The sequence below is a fragment of the Rhamphochromis longiceps genome, linkage group LG5 (assembly GCF_057381845.1).
Source record: "Rhamphochromis longiceps isolate RC_006_pf linkage group LG5, R_longiceps_female_GT1.1, whole genome shotgun sequence".
Lineage (NCBI taxonomy): Eukaryota > Metazoa > Chordata > Actinopteri > Cichliformes > Cichlidae > Rhamphochromis > Rhamphochromis longiceps.
Window position 1 is genome coordinate 12897249 of NC_140561.1, and position 23184 is coordinate 12920432.

A 23184-nucleotide genomic window follows, 5' to 3' on the forward strand; every position below is an offset into this window, starting at 1 on the left:
ACGTGTTTTAGGCTTACTTGTGTTCCACAGGTATTACTGAGTTTGATCAATATATGCTTAGCCGGTGCTTTGATGTAGCGCTCTTAATTTCATGTCTCCAGTTACATCAGTACCACCGCCTTAACGTCACACACATTTAAGCTTTACCTAACTGTATCATCGTTACCACCAGGAGAATATGCAATTAATGACCGATAACGTTAACCTTCACCACCTATTGTTACCAAATGTGCAGCATAAGGCAGTTTCCTCGTTTCCTTCCCTTCATTTGAATGTGAAACTGTGTGGGAGCCATTTGTTATACAGCACAATGTGGTATCTGCTTTAAGAAAGGTCACACTGTACTATTCAATCATCAGTCAATGGTATTGGGACGAAGGCTCCAGGCTGTGCAAGAACATGCATACTTTTGACAAAATAGCATTGATCATGCAAATTTGGCTGTTGTGTAAATACCAGGTACTGCACTGGCTACCTGCATATTAGGTCACATTATTACCAGTGAATATTTCTCATTTGGCCCTGCAGCCTCAGTTGTGCTTACTAACGGAGAAAGGTCACTAACACTAACAAAAACAAAAAAACAAAAAACGTTTCCTTTTGTGAAGCTTAGATCTGCCCCGAGCTACACTCCCATGCACTTGCTTGTACCCACATGCTTGTATACTCCAGTGTTAAGTTTTACCCATTGCAAGTCTGAGTCTGTTTCTCTGCCTCTTGCCTTTTCACAGTGTGCGGTGAAGGGAAGCATCTATTTCGCATGTCTGTGTAATTCTGACTATGCTGCTCCTGGTAGCACTGAGCATAGTTTTTTCACCCTTTGTGGTAATCACTGAGACGCCTGAAAACCCACACCACAAACCACCAACACCAACTCTCAACTACAGCACGATCTCCCTGCCACCAGAGCACGTACCCTATTTCCTGAACAACAACAAGAGGGTCGCCAAGCGATGCCGCCTGGACCCGCTCTGCCCTTTTAAAGTAAGATATGAACTTGGTTGGAGTTAATGTTTGTTCTTTACTTTACTTTCAGAATACGGTAAAAAATATAACAGGTAACCTTGTTAACTTATGACTCACATGAAAATGGTTAATTAATTATTTTGCCTGTGAGTATAGGCATCATACGAGCTATTTCCTTGTGATCCACACAGTAGTAATTTTGAAATACAGGATTTCTGTGCATTGGTTTAATGGATATTGTTTTCCTGAACTCAGAAAGAAGAAACTTAACAGTTTATTTTGCTTTGTCTGTGCTTCTTTACAAGAGAGAGACTCCTCTAAATAGAAGCAGCTGAATTAAAAGCTTGTTAAAATCGTATTTTGGTGAAACTGCAAACTTTCCACGTGGTTTTTGTAAGACTTAAGTGAATAAAGTTAATTCTGTTAATTCAAAATAACTACACAACTAAGTGCCTGGGGCCATTGCTTCTAGACAGACTTTGCATCAGCTTAGTTAGGTTAGTTAGGTAAATGGATTAGCAGATAATCCATCACCACTGCTGTGTCTTTCACATTGCATATTACATTCTGTTTCTAATGGATTTTCTAAAAGAAAGATAAGATTTAATGTAACTTTTCTTTATTTCTTTCTCTCTCACACCCTCTCTCTCCTACATACACACACAACACTGCTTATATTAATTTGTATTTTGACAACAGGATGCACTCCAGGATCTGTCTTTTTGTTGGGGTTATGAGAAGAACTGTGATCCAGAGAAACGCTTCAGCTATCCTATGTGCACCAAAGCTGACTCTGGATGGTACTGTCCCTCACATCATATTCAGTGAAATTACCAAAATTATTGTCGTGATTTTTAAATTAAGAAATTTTGGATTTACTGAGTTGCAGTGTATGTAATTTTCCACAGTATAAGTGGTTTCATGCAAAGTGTGCGTCATCGATGGTGTAATGGTTGTGCTTTTGCTGATTTGTCTGAATCTGTCAGGGCCCGTTCACTGGATGCCGCCCAGGAACTTTTCTGGAAGCAGGCTGATTTCGGCTACGTCAAAGAGCGCCTCTCTGAGCTCAAAACACTCTGCAAGGCTACCCGGCCAGTAAGTCTGCTCATTTCCTTAGTTCCCACACGCCTTTGAGTCAACAGGAAGAAACAACAGGTAGAAATAGACGCAGTATTCAACAGGAGTCCACAGACAATGAGCCTAAAATAATTTCAAGTTCAAAAGCAGTGGTATAGAGAGAACCTAGTAAAGAGGCCACTCTCATGGCCTTTAAGGTCCACATTTTGCTGGTCACCTGAATACTAAATATTTATGAATTTGCATTTCAAGGGGGACTCCTCATTAAAGTGTTGTAGTCACATTAGATTCTGCAAGGCTACAAATCTTTACCTGGACTTACGAAAGCCACGCAGAAGTCATGAGAGGTCAGTGCAATTTGAAAATACAGTTTTTATTTTTATTTTTTTAAACATCAATGAGTATGCTTTGAAAGTCAACTGTGTTTATGCTGCAGGTACAAAGAGGACTTCATTCAGACAGGAGAGATTGGTGGACACTGCAAACTCATCAAGGAAGCACTTGTTGGAGAGGGCGACCACAAAAGCCCCTTGCAGTCTTGGTGAGGCAGGACAGATACATTCACATGAATCCTACACTTAGCAATCAAACTACAATGAATGGCTTCTGTTGAAATCTTGAGCTTGTGTTAATAATCTTCCGGAGCCACTGTTAACAAAAGAAAGCTGGATGTTTGTCCCACTGATTTCCTTGATTTACAAATATAAAACACAACACATCCACAAATAGGGATGGGTATCGTTTAGGTTTTATCCGATACCGGTGCCAAATCGGTACTTTTGAAACGGTGCCGGTGCTCAAACGGTGCTCAAACCGGTGCTTAAAGAATGGAGAACACAAAATTGGTCCAAAAACCTCTCATGTTCAGCTGGTTTTTTGTAAAAAGATAACAATGTTAGCCTTTTCTGCAGCTACAAACTTTATCCAAAAACCTCTCATGTTTAACCGTTTCCCTCTTTTTCTTTGGTCATTTTAGCCTTTTTGGCCAGGGTGAAGGGAGTATCTGCCATCAAACAAGAAGACAGCCGCATGTAGCTATGATGATGTTTGCTAGTTCACCTTACATGCATTAATGTAATAACGTGGTTAGCCTACTCAACGTAAATTACACACGAACAACATTAAGCTACTCACGCAGAGAAGAACGGCTGCTGCTGCCATCATCATCCGTCATCATTTCTGCTACACTGGCAGGGCTAGGGGCCAGGACTCTATTCTTCGGGTTTTTGGGGATGTTGCTAACTCCGGGTCCGATAACAGGCAACCCACCCGCAGTAGATGCGCTCGGTGTGAGGTCTCGCAGCAAGCTATCAAATACGGCGCATTTCTTGGCTTTTAAAAAAAAGCCCGCTATGCGTTGCCAGGTGTTTCACCGGATTTGAGGTGTTACCTCCTTTGACAGTATCACAGTATCAGCTTAAAGCACTTGTTGCAGGCTGCTGAGTTTGCATCTTTTGCTGTGAAGTACAGCCAGACTTTTGACCGCTTCACCTTGGGCATTTTTAATCTGTAGCTCTGCTCTAAAAGAACGTACGTACCTGGACCCGCCTACTATCCTCGGAAACGTAAAATGATTGGCTAGAAGTGTATCACAGCTCAGGGAAAAAAAGCACCGAAATAAAGCACCGAAATGTGCGCTGCTTTTCAGTCTGGTTACTACCGTTTAAGTCAGAACCGGTGTGGAATGGATACGCTCTTAAATATTGTACAAATTTGGTCAGAGAACAAAATTTGACCTCACCTGACCTTTTGATTTTCTTGGCGGGGGGCCAGTGGCGCAATGGATAACGCGTCTGACTACGAATCAGAAAATTCTAGGTTCGACTCCTGGCTAGCTCGAAGTGTCTGCTTGCTTTTGCCCATGTTGGGAGCAATGTTGTCAGTTTCGGAGGGTGAAAACCACCGAGGCACAGCGTTTTCAGACAGTGCATCTGAGCTCCTCTGATACTCCTAAAACCATAAGGGATCACCAAAGGTTTTCCTTCAGCCAGAGCTTGTCCTTCGTCTCGCTCAGTTCCCCCGTAGCGTTCTTTGGGTACCTTCCAAGGTTTAACAAATATCCAGCTAGAATGATCACATTTACTCACAGCAGCCAATCTCATGGTGTTCCCTCTGTCTTATAGCGTCCTGATGACATCTAGGTCGTGCTAGGTTGTGGATGATGAGAGTCAAACCTTAAGTACTGTAAGTACTGTATGCGTTGGCTTACACTACGCAATGACTTTCAAATGTCCCCTATTACTGATGGCAATTTCCCAGTCTAAGAAAGCTAGCGTGTCATTTTTCATATCCTTCCTGGTGAACCTGATGTGTTTTTGCACCACCTTAATGTCATCTGTGATTGGTTTTACATCCCGAAATTTGACTTTCACCCAGGCGTCATCCACATATCTGAACCAGTGGTGTTCGAGGACAGGATGACTTAGCAGTCTTTGTTTCCCACTTCCTGCTTATAAGAGTTAGCCACAATGGGTTAAACTGGGGAATTCATGGTGCACCCACACACTCACACTTTGTTGGTGTTGAGGGTGGTCCTGTTGGTGAGGGTGGGGTCAGCCTGTAAGCTCTTATGAACTAGCACCACTTCTTCGGTAGCTGTAAGACAACGGAAGAGAGTTCTACCATTGTAAGTGACCGTAGTGTCCTCTGCCTACATAACGATATGGCTGACCTTCTTCATGAAATCCATAGCGTTCTGAGGATGGCGTTTCCAGCTGCCTACCGACGGCTTGAGGACCGAAGCCAAAAGCCTTTCGATATTGTATGTAGCACAGTTGATCGTGCAGACAATGGGTCTTTAAATTACCTCCTGTTTATACAACTTAGGCAAACAACAGAGACTTGCTGTAGCTTCCAGACAAAATCTTTGCTTACTTGTCCACATCCTTGGTGTTTGTCTCTTTAACTGGCCTTGGAGGACCCGCTCTGTCGCATGCCAATGTGTCTTGTGCACAGTAAGTAGTTGAGCCTGCCTCTACTCCCTGGTCTTAGGCTATTTATGCAGTGTTAGACAGCATGAAAAGTATGACTGAATTCACTTCTCAGTGAATTCAATCACCTTTGAAGCTTTTTGTCATCTAGAAGAGTTGCAAGTCTTTTTGGGCCCAGCTCCTCTTTTGGTTTTAAAACATGGTAGGTAAATCAATGTTTCTCACCAGTTCGTTTAGCATCTGATTCTGTGGCTTTGGGAAGATTTTAGTAGCTTGGAGGCCTTAAACAGATGATGTCATTTGCAGACTTTTAGGAGTAATCCCAGCCTGTTTAGGTCTGAGGCTAAATCTCAAGCGGTTCCTGTAGTCTGCCATCTTACATGCCACCTGCTTATACTCACGTAGCAGCTTCAGGCAGTCCTTGCCAAAGGGAGGCAAAATGTCTGGATGGATGTTCAACCAACCGCGTAAGGAAATCCAACAAAGTTGATTGTGCTCACCTGGAAACTGGAAACAGTATAAACAGAATCAACATTGTGGGATTTTTCTTACCTGGATGTTTTGAGCCTGCATGAAGAGATTTTGCTTTCTGGAATATTTTGAAGGATTATCTTTGAATTCTGCAGGCGATCGAAGTGTGACCTGACCTCACCTGACCTCACCTGCCCTTTCAGGGATCATTGTAGGGGGCCAGTGGCGCAATGGATAACGCGTCTGACTACGGATCAGAAGATTCTAGGTTCGACTCCTGGCTGGTTCGCAGTGCGTGCATTTTTTCGTGTTGGAATGGATACGCTCTTAAATATTGTACAAATTTGGTCAGAGAACAAACTTTGACCTCACCTGACCTTTTGATTTTCTTGGCGGGGGGCCAGTGGCGCAATGGATAACGCATCTGACTACGGATCAGAAGATTCTAGGTTCGACTCCTGGCTGGCTCGAAGTGTCTGCTTGCTTTTGTGCATATTGGGAGCAATGCTGTCAGTTTCGGAGGGTGAAAACCACCGAGGCACAGTGTTTTCAGACAGTGCATCTGAGCTCCTCTGATACTCCTAAAACCATAAGGGATCACCAAAGGTTTTCCTTCAGCCAGAGCTTGTCCTTCGTCTCGCTCAGTTCCCCCGTAGCGTTCTTTGGGTACCTTCCAAGGTTTAACAAATATCCAGCTAGAATGATCACATTTACTCACAGCAGCCAATCTCATGGTGTTCCCTCTGTCTTATAGCGTCCTGATGACATCTAGGTCGTGCTAGGTTGTGGATGATGAGAGTCAAACCTTAAGTACTGTAAGTACTGTATGCGTTGGCTTACACTACGCAATGACTTTCAAATGTCCCCTATTACTGATGGCAATTTCCCAGTCTAAGAAAGCTAGCGTGTCATTTTTCATATCCTTCCTGGTGAACCTGATGTGTTTTTGCACCACCTTAATGTCATCTGTGATTGGTTTTACATCCCGAAATTTGACTTTCACCCAGGCGTCATCCACATATTTGAACCAGTGGTGTTCGAGGACAGGATGACTTAGCAGTCTTTGTTTCCCACTTCCTGCTTATAAGAGTTAGCCACAATGGGTTAAACTGGGGAATTCATGGTGCACCCACACACTCACACTTTGTTGGTGTTGAGGGTGGTCCTGTTGGTGAGGGTGGGGTCATCCTGTAAGCTCTTGTGAACTAGCACCACTTCTTCGGTAGCTGTAAGACAACGGAAGAGAGTTCTACCATTGTAAGTGACCGTAGTGTCCTCTGCCTACATAACGATATGGCTGACCTTCTTCATGAAATCCATAGCGTTCTGAGGATGGCGTTTCCAGCTGCCTACCGACGGCTTGAGGACCGAAGCCAAAAGCCTTTCGATATTGTATGTAGCACAGTTGATCGTGCAGACAATGGGTCTTTAAATTACCTCCTGTTTATACAACTTAGGCAAACAACAGAGACTTGCTGTAGCTTCCAGACAAAATCTTTGCTCACTTGTCCACATCCTTGGTGTTTGTCTCTTTAACTGGCCTTGGAGGACCCGCTCTGTCGCATGCCAATGTGTCTTGTGCACAGTAAGTAGTTGAGCCTGCCTCTACTCCCTGGTCTTAGGCTATTTATGCAGTGTTAGACAGCATGAAAAGTATGACTGAATTCACTTCTCAGTGAATTCAATCACCTTTGAAGCTTTTTGTCATCTAGAAGAGTTGCAAGTCTTTTTGGGCCCAGCTCCTCTTTTGGTTTTAAAACATGGTAGGTAAATCAATGTTTCTCACCAGTTCGTTTAGCATCTGATTCTGTGGCTTTGGGAAGATTTTAGTAGCTTGGAGGCCTTAAACAGATGATGTCATTTGCAGACTTTTAGGAGTAATCCCAGCCTGTTTAGGTCTGAGGCTAAATCTCAAGCGGTTCCTGTAGTCTGCCATCTTACATGCCACCTGCTTATACTCACGTAGCAGCTTCAGGCAGTCCTTGCCAAAGGGAGGCAAAATGTCTGGATGGATGTTCAACCAACCGCGTAAGGAAATCCAACAAAGTTGATTGTGCTCACCTGGAAACTGGAAACAGTATAAACAGAATCAACATTGTGGGATTTTTCTTACCTGGATGTTTTGAGCCTGCATGAAGAGATTTTGCTTTCTGGAATATTTTGAAGGATTATCTTTGAATTCTGCAGGCGATCGAAGTGTGACCTGACCTCACCTGACCTCACCTGCCCTTTCAGGGATCATTGTAGGGGGCCAGTGGCGCAATGGATAACGCGTCTGACTACGGATCAGAAGATTCTAGGTTCGACTCCTGGCTGGTTCGCAGTGCGTGCATTTTTTCGTGTTGGAATGGATACGCTCTTAAATATTGTACAAATTTGGTCAGAGAACAAACTTTGACCTCACCTGACCTTTTGATTTTCTTGGCGGGGGGCCAGTGGCGCAATGGATAACGCATCTGACTACGGATCAGAAGATTCTAGGTTCGACTCCTGGCTGGCTCGAAGTGTCTGCTTGCTTTTGTGCATATTGGGAGCAATGCTGTCAGTTTCGGAGGGTGAAAACCACCGAGGCACAGTGTTTTCAGACAGTGCATCTGAGCTCCTCTGATACTCCTAAAACCATAAGGGATCACCAAAGGTTTTCCTTCAGCCAGAGCTTGTCCTTCGTCTCGCTCAGTTCCCCCGTAGCGTTCTTTGGGTACCTTCCAAGGTTTAACAAATATCCAGCTAGAATGATCACATTTACTCACAGCAGCCAATCTCATGGTGTTCCCTCTGTCTTATAGCGTCCTGATGACATCTAGGTCGTGCTAGGTTGTGGATGATGAGAGTCAAACCTTAAGTACTGTAAGTACTGTATGCGTTGGCTTACACTACGCAATGACTTTCAAATGTCCCCTATTACTGATGGCAATTTCCCAGTCTAAGAAAGCTAGCGTGTCATTTTTCATATCCTTCCTGGTGAACCTGATGTGTTTTTGCACCACCTTAATGTCATCTGTGATTGGTTTTACATCCCGAAATTTGACTTTCACCCAGGCGTCATCCACATATTTGAACCAGTGGTGTTCGAGGACAGGATGACTTAGCAGTCTTTGTTTCCCACTTCCTGCTTATAAGAGTTAGCCACAATGGGTTAAACTGGGGAATTCATGGTGCACCCACACACTCACACTTTGTTGGTGTTGAGGGTGGTCCTGTTGGTGAGGGTGGGGTCATCCTGTAAGCTCTTGTGAACTAGCACCACTTCTTCGGTAGCTGTAAGACAACGGAAGAGAGTTCTACCATTGTAAGTGACCGTAGTGTCCTCTGCCTACATAACGATATGGCTGACCTTCTTCATGAAATCCATAGCGTTCTGAGGATGGCGTTTCCAGCTGCCTACCGACGGCTTGAGGACCGAAGCCAAAAGCCTTTCGATATTGTATGTAGCACAGTTGATCGTGCAGACAATGGGTCTTTAAATTACCTTCTGTTTATACAACTTAGGCAAAAAACAGAGACTTGCTGTAGCTTCCAGACAAAATCTTTGCTTACTTGTCCACATCCTTGGTGTTTGTCTCTTTAACTGGCCTTGGAGGACCCGCTCTGTCGCATGCCAATGTGTCTTGTGCACAGTAAGTAGTTGAGCCTGCCTCTACTCCCTGGTCTTAGGCTATTTATGCAGTGTTAGACAGCATGAAAAGTATGACTGAATTCACTTCTCAGTGAATTCAATCACCTTTGAAGCTTTTTGTCTTCTAGAAGAGTAGCAAGTCTTTTTGGGCCCAGCTCCTCTTTTGGTTTTAAAACATGGTAGGTAAATCAATGTTTCTCACCAGTTCGTTTAGCATCTGATTCTGTGGCTTTGGGAAGATTTTAGTAGCTTGGAGGCCTTAAACAGATGATGTCATTTGCAGACTTTTAGGAGTAATCCCAGCCTGTTTAGGTCTGAGGCTAAATCTCAAGCGGTTCCTGTAGTCTGCCATCTTACATGCCACCTGCTTATACTCACGTAGCAGCTTCAGGCAGTCCTTGCCAAAGGGAGGCAAAATGTCTGGATGGATGTTCAACCAACCGCGTAAGGAAATCCAACAAAGTTGATTGTGCTCACCTGGAAACAGTATAAACAGAATCAACATTGTGGGATTTTTCTTACCTGGATGTTTTGAGCCTGCATGAAGAGATTTTGCTTTCTGGAATATTTTGAAGGATTATCTTTGAATTCTGCAGGCGATCGAAGTGTGACCTGACCTCACCTGACCTCACCTGCCCTTTCAGGGATCATTGTAGGGGGCCAGTGGCGCAATGGATAACGCGTCTGACTACGGATCAGAAGATTCTAGGTTCGACTCCTGGCTGGTTCGCAGTGCGTGCATTTTTTCGTGTTGGAATGGATACGCTCTTAAATATTGTACAAATTTGGTCAGAGAACAAACTTTGACCTCACCTGACCTTTTGATTTTCTTGGCGGGGGGCCAGTGGCGCAATGGATAACGCATCTGACTACGGATCAGAAGATTCTAGGTTCGACTCCTGGCTGGCTCGAAGTGTCTGCTTGCTTTTGTGCATATTGGGAGCAATGCTGTCAGTTTCGGAGGGTGAAAACCACCGAGGCACAGTGTTTTCAGACAGTGCATCTGAGCTCCTCTGATACTCCTAAAACCATAAGGGATCACCAAAGGTTTTCCTTCAGCCAGAGCTTGTCCTTCGTCTCGCTCAGTTCCCCCGTAGCGTTCTTTGGGTACCTTCCAAGGTTTAACAAATATCCAGCTAGAATGATCACATTTACTCACAGCAGCCAATCTCATGGTGTTCCCTCTGTCTTATAGCGTCCTGATGACATCTAGGTCGTGCTAGGTTGTGGATGATGAGAGTCAAACCTTAAGTACTGTAAGTACTGTATGCGTTGGCTTACACTACGCAATGACTTTCAAATGTCCCCTATTACTGATGGCAATTTCCCAGTCTAAGAAAGCTAGCGTGTCATTTTTCATATCCTTCCTGGTGAACCTGATGTGTTTTTGCACCACCTTAATGTCATCTGTGATTGGTTTTACATCCCGAAATTTGACTTTCACCCAGGCGTCATCCACATATTTGAACCAGTGGTGTTCGAGGACAGGATGACTTAGCAGTCTTTGTTTCCCACTTCCTGCTTATAAGAGTTAGCCACAATGGGTTAAACTGGGGAATTCATGGTGCACCCACACACTCACACTTTGTTGGTGTTGAGGGTGGTCCTGTTGGTGAGGGTGGGGTCATCCTGTAAGCTCTTGTGAACTAGCACCACTTCTTCGGTAGCTGTAAGACAACGGAAGAGAGTTCTACCATTGTAAGTGACCGTAGTGTCCTCTGCCTACATAACGATATGGCTGACCTTCTTCATGAAATCCATAGCGTTCTGAGGATGGCGTTTCCAGCTGCCTACCGACGGCTTGAGGACCGAAGCCAAAAGCCTTTCGATATTGTATGTAGCACAGTTGATCGTGCAGACAATGGGTCTTTAAATTACCTCCTGTTTATACAACTTAGGCAAACAACAGAGACTTGCTGTAGCTTCCAGACAAAATCTTTGCTTACTTGTCCACATCCTTGGTGTTTGTCTCTTTAACTGGCCTTGGAGGACCCGCTCTGTCGCATGCCAATGTGTCTTGTGCACAGTAAGTAGTTGAGCCTGCCTCTACTCCCTGGTCTTAGGCTATTTATGCAGTGTTAGACAGCATGAAAAGTATGACTGAATTCACTTCTCAGTGAATTCAATCACCTTTGAAGCTTTTTGTCATCTAGAAGAGTTGCAAGTCTTTTTGGGCCCAGCTCCTCTTTTGGTTTTAAAACATGGTAGGTAAATCAATGTTTCTCACCAGTTCGTTTAGCATCTGATTCTGTGGCTTTGGGAAGATTTTAGTAGCTTGGAGGCCTTAAACAGATGATGTCATTTGCAGACTTTTAGGAGTAATCCCAGCCTGTTTAGGTCTGAGGCTAAATCTCAAGCGGTTCCTGTAGTCTGCCATCTTACATGCCACCTGCTTATACTCACGTAGCAGCTTCAGGCAGTCCTTGCCAAAGGGAGGCAAAATGTCTGGATGGATGTTCAACCAACCGCGTAAGGAAATCCAACAAAGTTGATTGTGCTCACCTGGAAACTGGAAACAGTATAAACAGAATCAACATTGTGGGATTTTTCTTACCTGGATGTTTTGAGCCTGCATGAAGAGATTTTGCTTTCTGGAATATTTTGAAGGATTATCTTTGAATTCTGCAGGCGATCGAAGTGTGACCTGACCTCACCTGACCTCACCTGCCCTTTCAGGGATCATTGTAGGGGGCCAGTGGCGCAATGGATAACGCGTCTGACTACGGATCAGAAGATTCTAGGTTCGACTCCTGGCTGGTTCGCAGTGCGTGCATTTTTTCGTGTTGGAATGGATACGCTCTTAAATATTGTACAAATTTGGTCAGAGAACAAACTTTGACCTCACCTGACCTTTTGATTTTCTTGGCGGGGGGCCAGTGGCGCAATGGATAACGCATCTGACTACGGATCAGAAGATTCTAGGTTCGACTCCTGGCTGGCTCGAAGTGTCTGCTTGCTTTTGTGCATATTGGGAGCAATGCTGTCAGTTTCGGAGGGTGAAAACCACCGAGGCACAGTGTTTTCAGACAGTGCATCTGAGCTCCTCTGATACTCCTAAAACCATAAGGGATCACCAAAGGTTTTCCTTCAGCCAGAGCTTGTCCTTCGTCTCGCTCAGTTCCCCCGTAGCGTTCTTTGGGTACCTTCCAAGGTTTAACAAATATCCAGCTAGAATGATCACATTTACTCACAGCAGCCAATCTCATGGTGTTCCCTCTGTCTTATAGCGTCCTGATGACATCTAGGTCGTGCTAGGTTGTGGATGATGAGAGTCAAACCTTAAGTACTGTAAGTACTGTATGCGTTGGCTTACACTACGCAATGACTTTCAAATGTCCCCTATTACTGATGGCAATTTCCCAGTCTAAGAAAGCTAGCGTGTCATTTTTCATATCCTTCCTGGTGAACCTGATGTGTTTTTGCACCACCTTAATGTCATCTGTGATTGGTTTTACATCCCGAAATTTGACTTTCACCCAGGCGTCATCCACATATTTGAACCAGTGGTGTTCGAGGACAGGATGACTTAGCAGTCTTTGTTTCCCACTTCCTGCTTATAAGAGTTAGCCACAATGGGTTAAACTGGGGAATTCATGGTGCACCCACACACTCACACTTTGTTGGTGTTGAGGGTGGTCCTGTTGGTGAGGGTGGGGTCATCCTGTAAGCTCTTGTGAACTAGCACCACTTCTTCGGTAGCTGTAAGACAACGGAAGAGAGTTCTACCATTGTAAGTGACCGTAGTGTCCTCTGCCTACATAACGATATGGCTGACCTTCTTCATGAAATCCATAGCGTTCTGAGGATGGCGTTTCCAGCTGCCTACCGACGGCTTGAGGACCGAAGCCAAAAGCCTTTCGATATTGTATGTAGCACAGTTGATCGTGCAGACAATGGGTCTTTAAATTACCTCCTGTTTATACAACTTAGGCAAACAACAGAGACTTGCTGTAGCTTCCAGACAAAATCTTTGCTCACTTGTCCACATCCTTGGTGTTTGTCTCTTTAACTGGCCTTGGAGGACCCGCTCTGTCGCATGCCAATGTGTCTTGTGCACAGTAAGTAGTTGAGCCTGCCTCTACTCCCTGGTCTTAGGCTATTTATGCAGTGTTAGACAGCATGAAAAGTATGACTGAATTCACTTCTCAGTGAATTCAATCACCTTTGAAGCTTTTTGTCATCTAGAAGAGTTGCAAGTCTTTTTGGGCCCAGCTCCTCTTTTGGTTTTAAAACATGGTAGGTAAATCAATGTTTCTCACCAGTTCGTTTAGCATCTGATTCTGTGGCTTTGGGAAGATTTTAGTAGCTTGGAGGCCTTAAACAGATGATGTCATTTGCAGACTTTTAGGAGTAATCCCAGCCTGTTTAGGTCTGAGGCTAAATCTCAAGCGGTTCCTGTAGTCTGCCATCTTACATGCCACCTGCTTATACTCACGTAGCAGCTTCAGGCAGTCCTTGCCAAAGGGAGGCAAAATGTCTGGATGGATGTTCAACCAACCGCGTAAGGAAATCCAACAAAGTTGATTGTGCTCACCTGGAAACTGGAAACAGTATAAACAGAATCAACATTGTGGGATTTTTCTTACCTGGATGTTTTGAGCCTGCATGAAGAGATTTTGCTTTCTGGAATATTTTGAAGGATTATCTTTGAATTCTGCAGGCGATCGAAGTGTGACCTGACCTCACCTGACCTCACCTGCCCTTTCAGGGATCATTGTAGGGGGCCAGTGGCGCAATGGATAACGCGTCTGACTACGGATCAGAAGATTCTAGGTTCGACTCCTGGCTGGTTCGCAGTGCGTGCATTTTTTCGTGTTGGAATGGATACGCTCTTAAATATTGTACAAATTTGGTCAGAGAACAAACTTTGACCTCACCTGACCTTTTGATTTTCTTGGCGGGGGGCCAGTGGCGCAATGGATAACGCATCTGACTACGGATCAGAAGATTCTAGGTTCGACTCCTGGCTGGCTCGAAGTGTCTGCTTGCTTTTGTGCATATTGGGAGCAATGCTGTCAGTTTCGGAGGGTGAAAACCACCGAGGCACAGTGTTTTCAGACAGTGCATCTGAGCTCCTCTGATACTCCTAAAACCATAAGGGATCACCAAAGGTTTTCCTTCAGCCAGAGCTTGTCCTTCGTCTCGCTCAGTTCCCCCGTAGCGTTCTTTGGGTACCTTCCAAGGTTTAACAAATATCCAGCTAGAATGATCACATTTACTCACAGCAGCCAATCTCATGGTGTTCCCTCTGTCTTATAGCGTCCTGATGACATCTAGGTCGTGCTAGGTTGTGGATGATGAGAGTCAAACCTTAAGTACTGTAAGTACTGTATGCGTTGGCTTACACTACGCAATGACTTTCAAATGTCCCCTATTACTGATGGCAATTTCCCAGTCTAAGAAAGCTAGCGTGTCATTTTTCATATCCTTCCTGGTGAACCTGATGTGTTTTTGCACCACCTTAATGTCATCTGTGATTGGTTTTACATCCCGAAATTTGACTTTCACCCAGGCGTCATCCACATATTTGAACCAGTGGTGTTCGAGGACAGGATGACTTAGCAGTCTTTGTTTCCCACTTCCTGCTTATAAGAGTTAGCCACAATGGGTTAAACTGGGGAATTCATGGTGCACCCACACACTCACACTTTGTTGGTGTTGAGGGTGGTCCTGTTGGTGAGGGTGGGGTCATCCTGTAAGCTCTTGTGAACTAGCACCACTTCTTCGGTAGCTGTAAGACAACGGAAGAGAGTTCTACCATTGTAAGTGACCGTAGTGTCCTCTGCCTACATAACGATATGGCTGACCTTCTTCATGAAATCCATAGCGTTCTGAGGATGGCGTTTCCAGCTGCCTACCGACGGCTTGAGGACCGAAGCCAAAAGCCTTTCGATATTGTATGTAGCACAGTTGATCGTGCAGACAATGGGTCTTTAAATTACCTTCTGTTTATACAACTTAGGCAAAAAACAGACTTGCTGTAGCTTCCAGACAAAATCTTTGCTTACTTGTCCACATCCTTGGTGTTTGTCTCTTTAACTGGCCTTGGAGGACCCGCTCTGTCGCATGCCAATGTGTCTTGTGCACAGTAAGTAGTTGAGCCTGCCTCTACTCCCTGGTCTTAGGCTATTTATGCAGTGTTAGACAGCATGAAAAGTATGACTGAATTCACTTCTCAGTGAATTCAATCACCTTTGAAGCTTTTTGTCTTCTAGAAGAGTAGCAAGTCTTTTTGGGCCCAGCTCCTCTTTTGGTTTTAAAACATGGTAGGTAAATCAATGTTTCTCACCAGTTCGTTTAGCATCTGATTCTGTGGCTTTGGGAAGATTTTAGTAGCTTGGAGGCCTTAAACAGATGATGTCATTTGCAGACTTTTAGGAGTAATCCCAGCCTGTTTAGGTCTGAGGCTAAATCTCAAGCGGTTCCTGTAGTCTGCCATCTTACATGCCACCTGCTTATACTCACGTAGCAGCTTCAGGCAGTCCTTGCCAAAGGGAGGCAAAATGTCTGGATGGATGTTCAACCAACCGCGTAAGGAAATCCAACAAAGTTGATTGTGCTCACCTGGAAACAGTATAAACAGAATCAACATTGTGGGATTTTTCTTACCTGGATGTTTTGAGCCTGCATGAAGAGATTTTGCTTTCTGGAATATTTTGAAGGATTATCTTTGAATTCTGCAGGCGATCGAAGTGTGACCTGACCTCACCTGACCTCACCTGCCCTTTCAGGGATCATTGTAGGGGGCCAGTGGCGCAATGGATAACGCGTCTGACTACGGATCAGAAGATTCTAGGTTCGACTCCTGGCTGGTTCGCAGTGCGTGCATTTTTTCGTGTTGGAATGGATACGCTCTTAAATATTGTACAAATTTGGTCAGAGAACAAACTTTGACCTCACCTGACCTTTTGATTTTCTTGGCGGGGGGCCAGTGGCGCAATGGATAACGCATCTGACTACGGATCAGAAGATTCTAGGTTCGACTCCTGGCTGGCTCGAAGTGTCTGCTTGCTTTTGTGCATATTGGGAGCAATGCTGTCAGTTTCGGAGGGTGAAAACCACCGAGGCACAGTGTTTTCAGACAGTGCATCTGAGCTCCTCTGATACTCCTAAAACCATAAGGGATCACCAAAGGTTTTCCTTCAGCCAGAGCTTGTCCTTCGTCTCGCTCAGTTCCCCCGTAGCGTTCTTTGGGTACCTTCCAAGGTTTAACAAATATCCAGCTAGAATGATCACATTTACTCACAGCAGCCAATCTCATGGTGTTCCCTCTGTCTTATAGCGTCCTGATGACATCTAGGTCGTGCTAGGTTGTGGATGATGAGAGTCAAACCTTAAGTACTGTAAGTACTGTATGCGTTGGCTTACACTACGCAATGACTTTCAAATGTCCCCTATTACTGATGGCAATTTCCCAGTCTAAGAAAGCTAGCGTGTCATTTTTCATATCCTTCCTGGTGAACCTGATGTGTTTTTGCACCACCTTAATGTCATCTGTGATTGGTTTTACATCCCGAAATTTGACTTTCACCCAGGCGTCATCCACATATTTGAACCAGTGGTGTTCGAGGACAGGATGACTTAGCAGTCTTTGTTTCCCACTTCCTGCTTATAAGAGTTAGCCACAATGGGTTAAACTGGGGAATTCATGGTGCACCCACACACTCACACTTTGTTGGTGTTGAGGGTGGTCCTGTTGGTGAGGGTGGGGTCATCCTGTAAGCTCTTGTGAACTAGCACCACTTCTTCGGTAGCTGTAAGACAACGGAAGAGAGTTCTACCATTGTAAGTGACCGTAGTGTCCTCTGCCTACATAACGATATGGCTGACCTTCTTCATGAAATCCATAGCGTTCTGAGGATGGCGTTTCCAGCTGCCTACCGACGGCTTGAGGACCGAAGCCAAAAGCCTTTCGATATTGTATGTAGCACAGTTGATCGTGCAGACAATGGGTCTTTAAATTACCTCCTGTTTATACAACTTAGGCAAACAACAGAGACTTGCTGTAGCTTCCAGACAAAATCTTTGCTTACTTGTCCACATCCTTGGTGTTTGTCTCTTTAACTGGCCTTGGAGGACCCGCTCTGTCGCATGCCAATGTGTCTTGTGCACAGTAAGTAGTTGAGCCTGCCTCTACTCCCTGGTCTTAGGCTATTTATGCAGTGTTAGACAGCATGAAAAGTATGACTGAATTCACTTCTCAGTGAATTCAATCACCTTTGAAGCTTTTTGTCATCTAGAAGAGTTGCAAGTCTTTTTGGGCCCAGCTCCTCTTTTGGTTTTAAAACATGGTAGGTAAATCAATGTTTCTCACCAGTTCGTTTAGCATCTGATTCTGTGGCTTTGGGAAGATTTTAGTAGCTTGGAGGCCTTAAACAGATGATGTCATTTGCAGACTTTTAGGAGTAATCCCAGCCTGTTTAGGTCTGAGGCTAAATCTCAAGCGGTTCCTGTAGTCTGCCATCTTACATGCCACCTGCTTATACTCACGTAGCAGCTTCAGGCAGTCCTTGCCAAAGGGAGGCAAAATGTCTGGATGGATGTTCAACCAACCGCGTAAGGAAATCCAACAAAGTTGATTGTGCTCACCTGGAAACTGGAAACAGTATAAACAGAATCAACATTGTGGGATTTTTCTTACCTGGATGTTTTGAGCCTGCATGAAGAGATTTTGCTTTCTGGAATATTTTGAAGGATTATCTTTGAATTCTGCAGGCGATCGAAGTGTGACCTGACCTCACCTGACCTCACCTGCCCTTTCAGGGATCATTGTAGGGGGCCAGTGGCGCAATGGATAACGCGTCTGACTACGGATCAGAAGATTCTAGGTTCGACTCCTGGCTGGTTCGCAGTGCGTGCATTTTTTCGTGTTGGAATGGATACGCTCTTAAATATTGTACAAATTTGGTCAGAGAACAAACTTTGACCTCACCTGACCTTTTGATTTTCTTGGCGGGGGGCCAGTGGCGCAATGGATAACGCATCTGACTACGGATCAGAAGATTCTAGGTTCGACTCCTGGCTGGCTCGAAGTGTCTGCTTGCTTTTGTGCATATTGGGAGCAATGCTGTCAGTTTCGGAGGGTGAAAACCACCGAGGCACAGTGTTTTCAGACAGTGCATCTGAGCTCCTCTGATACTCCTAAAACCATAAGGGATCACCAAAGGTTTTCCTTCAGCCAGAGCTTGTCCTTCGTCTCGCTCAGTTCCCCCGTAGCGTTCTTTGGGTACCTTCCAAGGTTTAACAAATATCCAGCTAGAATGATCACATTTACTCACAGCAGCCAATCTCATGGTGTTCCCTCTGTCTTATAGCGTCCTGATGACATCTAGGTCGTGCTAGGTTGTGGATGATGAGAGTCAAACCTTAAGTACTGTAAGTACTGTATGCGTTGGCTTACACTACGCAATGACTTTCAAATGTCCCCTATTACTGATGGCAATTTCCCAGTCTAAGAAAGCTAGCGTGTCATTTTTCATATCCTTCCTGGTGAACCTGATGTGTTTTTGCACCACCTTAATGTCATCTGTGATTGGTTTTACATCCCGAAATTTGACTTTCACCCAGGCGTCATCCACATATTTGAACCAGTGGTGTTCGAGGACAGGATGACTTAGCAGTCTTTGTTTCCCACTTCCTGCTTATAAGAGTTAGCCACAATGGGTTAAACTGGGGAATTCATGGTGCACCCACACACTCACACTTTGTTGGTGTTGAGGGTGGTCCTGTTGGTGAGGGTGGGGTCATCCTGTAAGCTCTTGTGAACTAGCACCACTTCTTCGGTAGCTGTAAGACAACGGAAGAGAGTTCTACCATTGTAAGTGACCGTAGTGTCCTCTGCCTACATAACGATATGGCTGACCTTCTTCATGAAATCCATAGCGTTCTGAGGATGGCGTTTCCAGCTGCCTACCGACGGCTTGAGGACCGAAGCCAAAAGCCTTTCGATATTGTATGTAGCACAGTTGATCGTGCAGACAATGGGTCTTTAAATTACCTTCTGTTTATACAACTTAGGCAAAAAACAGAGACTTGCTGTAGCTTCCAGACAAAATCTTTGCTTACTTGTCCACATCCTTGGTGTTTGTCTCTTTAACTGGCCTTGGAGGACCCGCTCTGTCGCATGCCAATGTGTCTTGTGCACAGTAAGTAGTTGAGCCTGCCTCTACTCCCTGGTCTTAGGCTATTTATGCAGTGTTAGACAGCATGAAAAGTATGACTGAATTCACTTCTCAGTGAATTCAATCACCTTTGAAGCTTTTTGTCTTCTAGAAGAGTAGCAAGTCTTTTTGGGCCCAGCTCCTCTTTTGGTTTTAAAACATGGTAGGTAAATCAATGTTTCTCACCAGTTCGTTTAGCATCTGATTCTGTGGCTTTGGGAAGATTTTAGTAGCTTGGAGGCCTTAAACAGATGATGTCATTTGCAGACTTTTAGGAGTAATCCCAGCCTGTTTAGGTCTGAGGCTAAATCTCAAGCGGTTCCTGTAGTCTGCCATCTTACATGCCACCTGCTTATACTCACGTAGCAGCTTCAGGCAGTCCTTGCCAAAGGGAGGCAAAATGTCTGGATGGATGTTCAACCAACCGCGTAAGGAAATCCAACAAAGTTGATTGTGCTCACCTGGAAACTGGAAACAGTATAAACAGAATCAACATTGTGGGATTTTTCTTACCTGGATGTTTTGAGCCTGCATGAAGAGATTTTGCTTTCTGGAATATTTTGAAGGATTATCTTTGAATTCTGCAGGCGATCGAAGTGTGACCTGACCTCACCTGACCTCACCTGCCCTTTCAGGGATCATTGTAGGGGGCCAGTGGCGCAATGGATAACGCGTCTGACTACGGATCAGAAGATTCTAGGTTCGACTCCTGGCTGGTTCGCAGTGCGTGCATTTTTTCGTGTTGGAATGGATACGCTCTTAAATATTGTACAAATTTGGTCAGAGAACAAACTTTGACCTCACCTGACCTTTTGATTTTCTTGGCGGGGGGCCAGTGGCGCAATGGATAACGCATCTGACTACGGATCAGAAGATTCTAGGTTCGACTCCTGGCTGGCTCGAAGTGTCTGCTTGCTTTTGTGCATATTGGGAGCAATGCTGTCAGTTTCGGAGGGTGAAAACCACCGAGGCACAGTGTTTTCAGACAGTGCATCTGAGCTCCTCTGATACTCCTAAAACCATAAGGGATCACCAAAGGTTTTCCTTCAGCCAGAGCTTGTCCTTCGTCTCGCTCAGTTCCCCCGTAGCGTTCTTTGGGTACCTTCCAAGGTTTAACAAATATCCAGCTAGAATGATCACATTTACTCACAGCAGCCAATCTCATGGTGTTCCCTCTGTCTTATAGCGTCCTGATGACATCTAGGTCGTGCTAGGTTGTGGATGATGAGAGTCAAACCTTAAGTACTGTAAGTACTGTATGCGTTGGCTTACACTACGCAATGACTTTCAAATGTCCTCTATTACTGATGGCAATTTCCCAGTCTAAGAAAGCTAGCGTGTCATTTTTCATATCCTTCCTGGTGAACCTGATGTGTTTTTGCACCACCTTAATGTCATCTGTGATTGGTTTTACATCCCGAAATTTGACTTTCACCCAGGCGTCATCCACATATTTGAACCAGTGGTGTTCGAGGACAGGATGACTTAGCAGTCTTTGTTTCCCACTTCCTGCTTATAAGAGTTAGCCACAATGGGTTAAACTGGGGAATTCATGGTGCACCCACACACTCACACTTTGTTGGTGTTGAGGGTGGTCCTGTTGGTGAGGGTGGGGTCATCCTGTAAGCTCTTGTGAACTAGCACCACTTCTTCGGTAGCTGTAAGACAACGGAAGAGAGTTCTACCATTGTAAGTGACCGTAGTGTCCTCTGCCTACATAACGATATGGCTGACCTTCTTCATGAAATCCATAGCGTTCTGAGGATGGCGTTTCCAGCTGCCTACCGACGGCTTGAGGACCGAAGCCAAAAGCCTTTCGATATTGTATGTAGCACAGTTGATCGTGCAGACAATGGGTCTTTAAATTACCTTCTGTTTATACAACTTAGGCAAAAAACAGAGACTTGCTGTAGCTTCCAGACAAAATCTTTGCTTACTTGTCCACATCCTTGGTGTTTGTCTCTTTAACTGGCCTTGGAGGACCCGCTCTGTCGCATGCCAATGTGTCTTGTGCACAGTAAGTAGTTGAGCCTGCCTCTACTCCCTGGTCTTAGGCTATTTATGCAGTGTTAGACAGCATGAAAAGTATGACTGAATTCACTTCTCAGTGAATTCAATCACCTTTGAAGCTTTTTGTCTTCTAGAAGAGTAGCAAGTCTTTTTGGGCCCAGCTCCTCTTTTGGTTTTAAAACATGGTAGGTAAATCAATGTTTCTCACCAGTTCGTTTAGCATCTGATTCTGTGGCTTTGGGAAGATTTTAGTAGCTTGGAGGCCTTAAACAGATGATGTCATTTGCAGACTTTTAGGAGTAATCCCAGCCTGTTTAGGTCTGAGGCTAAATCTCAAGCGGTTCCTGTAGTCTGCCATCTTACATGCCACCTGCTTATACTCACGTAGCAGCTTCAGGCAGTCCTTGCCAAAGGGAGGCAAAATGTCTGGATGGATGTTCAACCAACCGCGTAAGGAAATCCAACAAAGTTGATTGTGCTCACCTGGAAACAGTATAAACAGAATCAACATTGTGGGATTTTTCTTACCTGGATGTTTTGAGCCTGCATGAAGAGATTTTGCTTTCTGGAATATTTTGAAGGATTATCTTTGAATTCTGCAGGCGATCGAAGTGTGACCTGACCTCACCTGACCTCACCTGCCCTTTCAGGGATCATTGTAGGGGGCCAGTGGCGCAATGGATAACGCGTCTGACTACGGATCAGAAGATTCTAGGTTCGACTCCTGGCTGGTTCGCAGTGCGTGCATTTTTTCGTGTTGGAATGGATACGCTCTTAAATATTGTACAAATTTGGTCAGAGAACAAACTTTGACCTCACCTGACCTTTTGATTTTCTTGGCGGGGGGCCAGTGGCGCAATGGATAACGCATCTGACTACGGATCAGAAGATTCTAGGTTCGACTCCTGGCTGGCTCGAAGTGTCTGCTTGCTTTTGTGCATATTGGGAGCAATGCTGTCAGTTTCGGAGGGTGAAAACCACCGAGGCACAGTGTTTTCAGACAGTGCATCTGAGCTCCTCTGATACTCCTAAAACCATAAGGGATCACCAAAGGTTTTCCTTCAGCCAGAGCTTGTCCTTCGTCTCGCTCAGTTCCCCCGTAGCGTTCTTTGGGTACCTTCCAAGGTTTAACAAATATCCAGCTAGAATGATCACATTTACTCACAGCAGCCAATCTCATGGTGTTCCCTCTGTCTTATAGCGTCCTGATGACATCTAGGTCGTGCTAGGTTGTGGATGATGAGAGTCAAACCTTAAGTACTGTAAGTACTGTATGCGTTGGCTTACACTACGCAATGACTTTCAAATGTCCCCTATTACTGATGGCAATTTCCCAGTCTAAGAAAGCTAGCGTGTCATTTTTCATATCCTTCCTGGTGAACCTGATGTGTTTTTGCACCACCTTAATGTCATCTGTGATTGGTTTTACATCCCGAAATTTGACTTTCACCCAGGCGTCATCCACATATTTGAACCAGTGGTGTTCGAGGACAGGATGACTTAGCAGTCTTTGTTTCCCACTTCCTGCTTATAAGAGTTAGCCACAATGGGTTAAACTGGGGAATTCATGGTGCACCCACACACTCACACTTTGTTGGTGTTGAGGGTGGTCCTGTTGGTGAGGGTGGGGTCATCCTGTAAGCTCTTGTGAACTAGCACCACTTCTTCGGTAGCTGTAAGACAACGGAAGAGAGTTCTACCATTGTAAGTGACCGTAGTGTCCTCTGCCTACATAACGATATGGCTGACCTTCTTCATGAAATCCATAGCGTTCTGAGGATGGCGTTTCCAGCTGCCTACCGACGGCTTGAGGACCGAAGCCAAAAGCCTTTCGATATTGTATGTAGCACAGTTGATCGTGCAGACAATGGGTCTTTAAATTACCTTCTGTTTATACAACTTAGGCAAAAAACAGAGACTTGCTGTAGCTTCCAGACAAAATCTTTGCTTACTT

General features: G+C 44.8%; 1 protein-coding gene and 18 non-coding genes across 19 annotated transcripts in view; all 19 read left to right on the forward strand.

The window, feature by feature from the left end:
- eogt (EGF domain-specific O-linked N-acetylglucosamine (GlcNAc) transferase) overlaps positions 1 to 23184 on the forward strand; it is a 76301-nt gene that overhangs the window by 682 nt on the left and 52435 nt on the right. Inside the window, exons 2-6 of the mRNA XM_085405924.1 lie at positions 732 to 984; positions 1666 to 1766; positions 1953 to 2061; positions 2296 to 2390; positions 2480 to 2584. Coding sequence (XP_085262050.1) covers positions 781 to 984; positions 1666 to 1766; positions 1953 to 2061; positions 2296 to 2390; positions 2480 to 2584 — 614 coding nt within the window. The 5' untranslated portion in view covers positions 732 to 780. The remainder of the gene's footprint in view (positions 1 to 731; positions 985 to 1665; positions 1767 to 1952; positions 2062 to 2295; positions 2391 to 2479; positions 2585 to 23184) is intronic.
- On the forward strand, positions 5661 to 5733 carry trnar-acg (transfer RNA arginine (anticodon ACG)). The gene has a single exon. It is a non-coding gene; the product is annotated as a tRNA-Arg (tRNA).
- On the forward strand, positions 5842 to 5914 carry trnar-acg (transfer RNA arginine (anticodon ACG)). The gene has a single exon. It is a non-coding gene; the product is annotated as a tRNA-Arg (tRNA).
- Positions 7693 to 7765, forward strand: trnar-acg (transfer RNA arginine (anticodon ACG)). Its single transcript has one exon. It is a non-coding gene; the product is annotated as a tRNA-Arg (tRNA).
- trnar-acg (transfer RNA arginine (anticodon ACG)) lies at positions 7874 to 7946 on the forward strand. Its single transcript has one exon. It is a non-coding gene; the product is annotated as a tRNA-Arg (tRNA).
- trnar-acg (transfer RNA arginine (anticodon ACG)) lies at positions 9718 to 9790 on the forward strand. Its single transcript has one exon. It is a non-coding gene; the product is annotated as a tRNA-Arg (tRNA).
- trnar-acg (transfer RNA arginine (anticodon ACG)) lies at positions 9899 to 9971 on the forward strand. Its single transcript has one exon. It is a non-coding gene; the product is annotated as a tRNA-Arg (tRNA).
- On the forward strand, positions 11750 to 11822 carry trnar-acg (transfer RNA arginine (anticodon ACG)). Its single transcript has one exon. It is a non-coding gene; the product is annotated as a tRNA-Arg (tRNA).
- trnar-acg (transfer RNA arginine (anticodon ACG)) lies at positions 11931 to 12003 on the forward strand. The gene has a single exon. It is a non-coding gene; the product is annotated as a tRNA-Arg (tRNA).
- trnar-acg (transfer RNA arginine (anticodon ACG)) lies at positions 13782 to 13854 on the forward strand. The gene has a single exon. It is a non-coding gene; the product is annotated as a tRNA-Arg (tRNA).
- On the forward strand, positions 13963 to 14035 carry trnar-acg (transfer RNA arginine (anticodon ACG)). The gene has a single exon. It is a non-coding gene; the product is annotated as a tRNA-Arg (tRNA).
- On the forward strand, positions 15805 to 15877 carry trnar-acg (transfer RNA arginine (anticodon ACG)). Its single transcript has one exon. It is a non-coding gene; the product is annotated as a tRNA-Arg (tRNA).
- trnar-acg (transfer RNA arginine (anticodon ACG)) lies at positions 15986 to 16058 on the forward strand. Its single transcript has one exon. It is a non-coding gene; the product is annotated as a tRNA-Arg (tRNA).
- Positions 17837 to 17909, forward strand: trnar-acg (transfer RNA arginine (anticodon ACG)). The gene has a single exon. It is a non-coding gene; the product is annotated as a tRNA-Arg (tRNA).
- Positions 18018 to 18090, forward strand: trnar-acg (transfer RNA arginine (anticodon ACG)). The gene has a single exon. It is a non-coding gene; the product is annotated as a tRNA-Arg (tRNA).
- On the forward strand, positions 19869 to 19941 carry trnar-acg (transfer RNA arginine (anticodon ACG)). Its single transcript has one exon. It is a non-coding gene; the product is annotated as a tRNA-Arg (tRNA).
- trnar-acg (transfer RNA arginine (anticodon ACG)) lies at positions 20050 to 20122 on the forward strand. Its single transcript has one exon. It is a non-coding gene; the product is annotated as a tRNA-Arg (tRNA).
- trnar-acg (transfer RNA arginine (anticodon ACG)) lies at positions 21894 to 21966 on the forward strand. The gene has a single exon. It is a non-coding gene; the product is annotated as a tRNA-Arg (tRNA).
- trnar-acg (transfer RNA arginine (anticodon ACG)) lies at positions 22075 to 22147 on the forward strand. The gene has a single exon. It is a non-coding gene; the product is annotated as a tRNA-Arg (tRNA).